The sequence below is a fragment of the Centroberyx gerrardi genome, chromosome 9 (assembly GCF_048128805.1).
Source record: "Centroberyx gerrardi isolate f3 chromosome 9, fCenGer3.hap1.cur.20231027, whole genome shotgun sequence".
Lineage (NCBI taxonomy): Eukaryota > Metazoa > Chordata > Actinopteri > Beryciformes > Berycidae > Centroberyx > Centroberyx gerrardi.
The window spans coordinates 24,720,148-24,728,981 of record NC_136005.1 but is presented as its reverse complement, the minus strand read 5'-3'; the positions used below and the strand labels follow the sequence as shown (position 1 = coordinate 24,728,981).

Below are 8,834 nucleotides of genomic sequence, written 5' to 3'. Positions count from 1 at the left end.
AGTGTCCTTGAGCAAAATATTGAATGCAGATCTAAGGTGCTGTTTTGGATCAATAAAGTGTCACATTATATTACAGCTACCACTGGAATGTGCATTGAAATAACGCCTTTGCCATAGGAATACATCAGGTTTGTAAGTCAAGAACTCTTCTTCTTAGGAGTTCTATGGTGTACCAACAAAATAATCACTCTAAAATCCTTTGAACACATTCAAACTCAGTGTGTGGGGAGCTGAAGAGGTTTATATACTGTCCAAAAATTCCACAACAACACTATTAAATATGTAGCAGCTCCCTCAGGAGGACCAAAGGAAATAACCTTGCTAAGTAGTTTCTGTCCCTTCTCACTCTGTGCTGTGGGGCGCTGGCAGGAGGATCAAAGGCTTTTCCCTGAACCCTGATACTAAATGTTGCTGATGACGTGTCCGGGGGCAGAGCACAGACTCCACATCTAGATTACACCAAACAGCCAGCGCGGTCCGGTCGCTTCGCACGAGGCGAGACGCGGGCTGCCAGAGTCCCATGAAATCCTGCCCCGGCCCTCGGATGAGAATTCGCCTCGCTGGCACAATCTGCACTTTGCACGCAGCTAATGTCAACACTGCAAGGTGGTACGAGGAAATGAAGGCAATGGGAAAACAAAGATTGCTTTTGATAGTTTCTCTACGATGCGGCTGCAGTGTGATGGCTTCACGCTAGGCCAGGAACAGGTCTGTCGGTGGGATGAGGGGAAGAAGAAAGAGCTAGAAATAACAGGGTGGAGGCGTCCTGGTGGATTCAGAGCTGGAGAGCGTGTACTCATAACCATGTGGGTTCTGGCTCACGGCCTTTGTCACATGTGATCCCCCCACTCCTTTCACCCACCCATCCACCGCCGACCTCTCCCTCCAGCTCTTTCTTTCTTTCTCTCTCTCTCTCTCTCCCATCTCTCCTGTCACTTTGCCCTGCTGGATAGATTCTGTACGAAAAAGAAGAAATACCAGATCGGAATCACAGGCGAGGCCAAAGCAAAGCTTCTCTAGCCCCGGACGGGGTGAAATCAATCCGGCTGAAATGGAAATGAGGCACAAGCGAGAGAGAGCGAGCAGAGGTGGGCGACAAAAAGGCAGAGGGCGGGGAAGGGTGAGAACGCAGAGCGGTTACAAACCCCCGAAACATGTTTCAACCTGTTCAACTGCTTTGTCAGCGCACTGGCCCCAATCCAATAACCCCCAGTCCGCTCTCCCTCCTTCCCCTCCCCTGGCCCACAGAAGGGGGAATGTTAATAAACTGGCGATAGCAGGCCGATTCAAACCCCTTTCTCCAAAGAGCGCCGAACAATATAGCTAATCTGTCTGTCCCCGGCGCAATCCCGAACGAGCGTGGCGGAACGTGCGCGGCATTTCAGAGCGAGGTCGCAATCTATTAAGCTGCCGCGCGCCTCTCATCTAAAGACGCTCTCCAATGAAACATGAGGGAATTGGATAAATTAGCTTTTTCCCCCAGCTTCGGGGGGGGGGGGGGGGGGGGGACAAAATTGATTTATATCCCCTGCGTTATTCTTCGTGGAAGTCATTATCACCCCCTTTGTGATTGATGCTTGTCTTTTTATCATCGCAGTGAAAGCGGCAATTTGCACCCTCCGCGTGTGAGAGGTCTTAATATTGTAAAATCTGCGCTGATAGTGTACAATAAAACACATTGGCACTTGTTCCAGCGCTGTCAGGCTTACAACCTCATTTTCCTTCATGCCAGTCTCCCTGTCTGTCTGTCTGTCTGTGTGTGTGTGTGTGTGTGTGTGTGTGTGTGTGTGTGTGAAAAGAGAGAAATGCATTCGCTGATGCTGGTAGATAGTGGCAAACAAAGACATGGAGCGGAGTGCTATCACCTCGGTGTTGACGCCACGCGGTCCAGAGTTGTCAAAACTATCTGACCCCCATCTCTCGGAGATTGCAGTGGAGGAGCAAGGGAAAAGGAAAGAAAAAAAAATAGAAAGCGGATATAGATCAAATGCGGGTTCAAACAAACTCAAGGCAGCGTCAAGCTCGGCATACAATAAAGAACAATGTCGCCTAGGCAACGCCGGCACACTCCCCATCGCCTTTAGTCGAATATTACCCGTCTTCCCCTCACGATACTGTATGAAATATTGAGCAGTATGCCATCTGAGGAGTGGGTGTGAAGTTATGCAATAATAATGATACAGTACAGTCTGACAAAATGTCTGTCATGTGCTTGATGAAATAAGAATTAATAATGAACACATATCGCTCACTTGGCAAAAAGGAGCAAACACTCGTAGATGTATTAGAGTTTGATGGTTTGCTGTTATTCCTTGCTTTACTACTTTAGAGAAAAGATTTTTAGAAATTTTGTCTTCCCTCGGCGAGCCACCTGCTTCACCGCGTGTTCCTTTCATTGTTAGTTTTCGTTTGACTTCGGGGGGATTTTTTTCTGAGCAGCGCCGAGTTTGTTTTGACACTGATAGCAGAGCAGAGAGCAGCCCGCCACATCTATACACTTTTGATTTGAAATGGAGAAAAAAAAAGAACTGGGCACAAGTTCAATCAGCACTCGACTTTTTCATCAACCTTGTTTTATGGATGTATATTTCTTCTGCGGGAAAAGAGAATAAAATATGATTGATGTGAGAGGGTCAAAGCAGAATGGTGCGGTATATTTTTTTTCGCCGCACTGCTGACAGAGGATTATAAAAAAAAGGATTACATTTTTAAAGTGTATATTTGTACAAAATAGGTTCAATGTAGGCAATACAAATGGAACTATATCAAGCAAACAAATTACATATATATCTCTCACTGTAATATTTTTAATTATTCTTTAAAATATAACAAAATACTTTTTTTAATGAAAAAAAATATACTGCAAATTATATACTGTAAATCACGGTCCTGAAATTGCTTTTGCCAATGGCACCTGTTAAATATTTCCCCGAATGCCATTGTACAGCCTTCCAGCCCTTGTCAAGAGAAGACACAGTGTTTCACAACCTGTAACACAACAAGCAGTCCAGCCATTTTTTTTATATTTATACCCTCTGCCTCAACTCTGTCTTTGTCCGCACATAAACAAAGCGTGCCACGCTGCTTCCCATTCTGCCTCTCAGGCCCTCAGCAGAGCCTCCACGGAGAAAGGTAATGGCCTCACAGCGGGAGCCTTGATTGAGTTGCTGTGAGGGCTCTTGACGGTGTTGGTGTGAGGACCGGCCTGGGCGGCGGGAGCGCCTGCGCACCAGCGCCTGGCTGTCAGAGGCACGGGGTTTAAAGTCCTGCTGGGTGTGCCGACGTCCGGCCCGCCCTGGAAACCCTGATCTGAACCGAGAAGGGAGTGCGCGAGTGCGGGAAACCCACTCGAGTCCATTGATTCTGTTTGTTTGGAAGGGGCTTTGTCGCGCTCTAGATCTGACGAGGCGTTGCGGTGGCTTTCGAGCCGCTGGTTTGATAGTAGAGGTATGTGCAAGAGCTCTGGACGGGCTTCTTCTCTCTTCTCGCGGCCTTTCCAGACGTTCGGAAGCGCCTCCTCCTCCCTGGTCCGCTCCGGGCTTCGGCCTGATGACGGCAGAAAGTGAGCGTAGCCGCCTTCCGTGGACAAATACCTGCCCTTCAGGTGGAAAAGCTCCTGGTAGAACTGGAAGTCGCACTCGTACAGAGGCTTGTATTTGTACACGGGCACGTAGGTGGGGTCCTTGCTGAGAGGGCAGCAGTGCAGGCCGGGGCTCGGGGAGACGGGCAGCGGCGGAGGGTGCAGCATGGGGACGAGGGCCGGGGACGATAGGGAAAAGTCTCTCTCCAGCTCCCTCTGCCGCAGCTCGCGCTCCAGCATCACATTCTCCAGCTCCTTGTCCGCGAAGGCTCGCCTCTTCCTCATGCGGGCGCTGATGGAGGGGCAGGGGAGGGGGGCGAGGTCGCGCTGCGCCTGTTTGGACCAGCAGGAGGCGTCGTCCTCCAGCGCCGCCGCCGGTTTGACCCCTGCACGGCGAGAGCACAAAATACCGCCGTTACACATTTATTTGTTCACTTATTTATGAATAATGAAGCCGTTACAACCAGTTGCATAATTATTTATATGTTCGATTGTTTGGTTGTTTGTTATTTTAATGAAGCAGTTGGTTAGCGGTGTCACTTTTGCTTTATTGAGAGTGCAGGAAAGCTGAGAGGGCTGTAAAGAAGACAGAGGCTCCAGCAGGATTTGACTGCAGGCCAGCAGGTGTTAATACACACTATTTATTACAGTAATGGCCTTGTGTTGTGAAATAGTGAATCCGCAGCGATACCCTGCCATTTAAATCATCAGGTTTGTTTAGATAAATTAGGTGCATCCACGGTGGCTAATGACACTCAAGTAGCGGCACTGCCAGTTCAAGCCCAAGCGGGCCTTGTAGTGCAGTATGATTACACCGTGTGTGTATTTATGTGTCAGAGTGACACATCGCACTTGTGTGAGGGAGCGTGTGTGTGTGTGTGTGTGAATGAGTACACCTGCATGTAAACGTGTGAGACATGCTTGCTCACACAGGAAAACACGCCCTCAGATTGTTGTCTCCAAACTACTAGTAAATGCACACAGCGATTCCATTGCTCTCATTTGCATAATTTTAATTACCCCAGCAGAAATGCAAACACAAACAGACCGAGGCCCTGTAGACTGCACACAGCACAGGCAGTGTAATTGGTGAAATGTTCCTGTTGCGTGTAGCGTATACTTGGCTAGCCTGAGAATAGTTATGTGTGACTTGTGAACGATTTCTGCGCAAATCTTTCCAGTGAATTGGCAGAAACAATCCTAAGACAAAGTGAACAAAGAGTCAGAGAGAACAGAGAGTCAGTATGAGAGTTGTGCAACAATCTTGTGTCAATTACAGTGAATCACTTCTTCCACTAGCACACAATGAACCACGTTGCACACTTGCTCTTTCAGTCCTTGATCCAGTGTTTGAATCTGCCCTGCCCCACCCATGCATGAAATGAAAGCGTTGACTCGGAGGGTTTCATTTGATCTACTGAATAAGTACTGACTCCTGTAGAAAAACACACGGCTGAACCCTCCATCACTGTCTGGCAGAGAAGAGATAGGTTAATGAGACAGGAGGTGTTAATTAAACGTTACCCTGCAGGATGCTTTTAGCCACGCCGCTCGGCTCGGCTGCTCTGGTGTAGCGCTGATACGCCGTCCTCCGCAGCGGAGCCGCGCACCTGACCCCCCTTTTACCCTGGGAGGAACACGGAAACAGGAATTAGACATTTAGACATAATTATGTTACATCGTGCCCGTATCCCAAGGGTAATTAGAGGAGTGAATATAGAGATGTGCGGGGGGAAAGTACAGGCCTTTAGTTTTCATTCAGAAAAAGATCTGTGAGTTTGCAATAGTGAGGGGCATTTCACTATTTTGTCACTCTCAGGTCATAAATCTGTTTGTGAATATAGAAAAATATATTTAGATATATATCAGTAGGAACAGTTGAAATTATAAAATCAAACTTTATCTGGTGCATTTAAAATTCAAATTCAAACATTCAAAAAGTGGCCTGTGCCACTTTTCCCATTTCTCACATTACTTTATTTTTAAAGAACAGACCTTGACTATATCCTATATACTATTTATCAGCAATACGACTTACTGTATTAATTTAGACATTCATTTAACATATTTATTTACAGTATTAACAGGATATTAACAGGATTCTATTGATTCACGTTTGGCCTTCAATTACAAATGTAGACAACTCACTCCAATATCCAGAGTAACATTTTGGCTGCTTGAGACGCCTACTCAAAAATAATATAATAATCTGAAGTCATTTGCATAGAACGCATCATTTCATGGCTAACTGGTTAAAAAATCTAAATGGTAAAAAAAAAAATCAAGTTTCTCCTTGTTTGCATTGCCATAAAATCAGACTAGTCAAATAGTTGAAAATCCAGATGTATATGATTATGCAAATCCAGCCTTATTTCTCAATGATGCTCATCTATATTTAGGAATAATATATATTTTTCAGCTTTTCTTCTCATAAAAGTAGACGGCTAGAGAAAACCAGTGATGTAGTGGTAAACATAAAGGTGGGTAAATCATGAACTCCAGTCAGCGATCATTATAAAGCACGCACCCACAAATATTAACAAAAATCTATTACATTTTATGATTTTCTCCCATATAAGACCCTATTGTATAGGCCTACTCATATGTTCCATAATTTTGATATTACTTACTATGATGTATAGTACTGTGAATTTCTGTTATATAGGCCTAAAGATCTATTTCAACCCTGCAAACATAGGTAAATTATATTTCTCAGGTAACAAATATGGGTAGACTGAGTTTGTAGCCTTCATCCCTGGAGAAAACTGACTATCTCACTCACACAGCAGAGCCTTTCTCTTTAGGCTATTAGAAAAAGACAAGTCAGTCAGGATGACCTGGCCTTGTCAGAGAGGTAGTGGAGGGTAAAGCCACCTAAACTCATTTTACCCACCTTTGACAGTTGGGGAATAGAGTTTCCTCACCTAATTTGGTTCGACATTCATTTGTAGGATCTAAATTCATGGTATGAATCACAGAAAATAGTGTCAAACTGATGTAAGTTATATGAGGACAGGGGAAAACACAAAGCTTCTCTGAAAATTTAATACATTTTGGTTTATACTGGTGGCTGTTTGCCTCATGATGATCACCTATAGGAGGTCATGGTTTATTACCCATTTGTTTATTCTCTCCTCACCTCCGCCGCCTGTTGCCGCCGCAGCGCGACCTGCGCCGCCATGACGCGCTGCCGCTCCACCACCAGCAGGCAGCAGGCGCAGCGGCAGTCCCTCCAGCGGCAGAAGCGCTTGTGACCTTTGAGACACGAGACGACGCCGTGGTTCCGGCAGCGGGCGCATTTGGGGCTGCGGGTCATCTTGCGTGCTTTTTGCTGCTGCTGCTGCTCCGGGGACAGGCCCGCCGCTTTTGTCTCCCCTCCGTCCCCGCGGCGGCCGAGCCGCGCGATGCATCCGTCAAGACTTGTCACATCAACTTCTTCCTCGCCGACTTCGGATTTTAGTGCGTCAAGTTGTGCGGTTGTGTCCAGCTGCAGGCCTCTTTCCAACTGAGCGGACATCTATGACTAATACCGCCCGGGATCCTACTTTTAATCCGTTGCTGCAAACTTTGCGCAGGCTTTTACGCAAGCATCCCGTGGCTGGAACGGGATTTGGAGGAGATACAGCTGATGATTAGACTTGGTTATGATAATTGAGATTCTAAAATTACAGGATAAATTAAATAAATAACTCTGATTCACTGACAAAATGTTTTCATCAAAACTTTACGGTCCAAAAAAAAGGAGGAAAACGACAGTGATTTAGTTTACGCATGCATTATTAACGCGTAAGTAGAATAAATTCAACTCTTGCAACACCTGCAGCAACATAATGAATCTGTAACGGTAACATATTATCTCAAGTATGAAACAAATCATCTGCCATCGGAAAGAAACGCATTCAACGCATTAAAAGTGTGGCCCGGCCTTAAAAAACGCTGCGCGCCGCAACATTACAGCAAAACTCAACTCGATATGAAACATCAAGCCCTGCACGCGTCCTGCTCCAGCCTGCTGCTGCTGCTGCTACATGACAGTGTTTTCAGGGTGGAAACTTTGCAGCCTACCGCCAGAGTTTTGAAATGTTAAGCCTCTCTCTCAGCTGCTCTCTGACGCCGTTTCCAAGAAGAAGCGGACAGGAGACCGGGCCGCAATGCCGAGCTCCTGGCGTGGGACCCATATGAGCAAAGATTTGGGAAAGCCCGTTTGCAGCAAAAGTAAAAACTCCCCCCCCCCCCCCCCCCTATAACCCCTCGTACCTGCCCTGCCCTGCCCACCTTCACGGTTGTTCTCATCTTTCAACAGAGATTTACTACTACTAGGCTTATCCCAGCCCGCCCATCTCCAAACTGCACGCGTCATTCACCATCCTACATAGGCAAGTTAAAACTTCTGCAAAGAAAACGAGGCTTGAAAACGTGTTTTAGAGCTGACAGTTATTATATGTTGAATATTTAAATTTAATTCCATTCACCCCGTTTCCATAGTAGCCTGCTATGCCATTCACCAAGACAGCTCAAGAATGTAATAAATAATAAATATACTACTACTATTACCACTACTACTACCACTACTGCTAATAATGTGTGTGTGTGTGTGTGTGTGTGTGTGTGTGTGTGTGTGTGTGTGTGTGTGTGTGTGTGTGTGTGAGAGAGAGAGAGAGAGAGAGAGAGAGAGAGAGAGAGAGAGAGAGAGAGAAAGCCAAAGACTAGTCCTACTATAAGACATTTATGTGCCTGTGTGAGCGTGCGTGCGTGCGTGCGCTCGTGTGAGTGAGCGTGTTTTCCCAGACTGATACAATATGGACTAATTACACACGCGCCTTCGGGAGAGTTGTCGGCCTTGGAGAGCTGTAGGGGAAATGAGAGAGAGAGAGAGAATTACGTTTTCATATAACCTGGGAGTCATATTCATACTCATAGTTATTCATGATGCCGTTGAATAATTCATTGATTTAATGGATTTGCTGTGTTTCTAATGTCGCCGTTTCTGGGCCTGAAACGGAATAATCAAAGGCATTTCTTAAAGAATATATAGATCCCCGCTTAGTAAAGACTGTTTAGAGAGTGGTGTTTTGAACTTAGGTCTACTAACAGCTAATTATTGTTATTTTGGGACACATTTTTTTCTTGTTTTCTGCACTCGTGCTTTGGTTGAGATCTCATGGACTATGTGATGGAAGGATACTACCCCCAATGCTCATCATAAGCGACATAATTGCCCCACATGTTGCTGAATGAAGTATGGAGGGTGGTG

At 45.9% G+C, this 8,834-nt stretch overlaps 1 protein-coding gene across 1 annotated transcript; it reads right to left on the bottom strand.

The window, feature by feature from the left end:
- Positions 1-2,577: 2,577 nt before the first annotated feature.
- Positions 2,578-7,752, bottom strand: dmrt2b (doublesex and mab-3 related transcription factor 2b). The gene is made up of 3 exons (XM_071925653.2): positions 6,720-7,752; positions 5,105-5,207; positions 2,578-3,966 (listed from the first exon to the last, which is right to left on the bottom strand). The coding sequence occupies exons 1-3, from the start codon at positions 7,095-7,097 to the stop codon at positions 3,101-3,103; spliced, it is 1,347 nt and encodes a 448-aa protein (XP_071781754.2). The 5' UTR covers positions 7,098-7,752; the 3' UTR covers positions 2,578-3,100.
- Positions 7,753-8,834: the final 1,082 nt, after the last annotated feature.

Coding starts and splice junctions, on each gene's coding strand:
- dmrt2b (XM_071925653.2), bottom strand. CDS start 7,097: ATGTCCGCTCAGTTGGAAAGAGGCCTGCAGCTGGACACAACCGCACAA. Junction 5,208..6,719: donor GGCGGCAACAGGCGGCGGAG/GTGAGGAGAGAA, acceptor TGTTCCTCCCAG/GGTAAAAGGGGGGTCAGGTG. Junction 3,967..5,104: donor GGCTAAAAGCATCCTGCAGG/GTAACGTTTAAT, acceptor CTCGCCGTGCAG/GGGTCAAACCGGCGGCGGCG.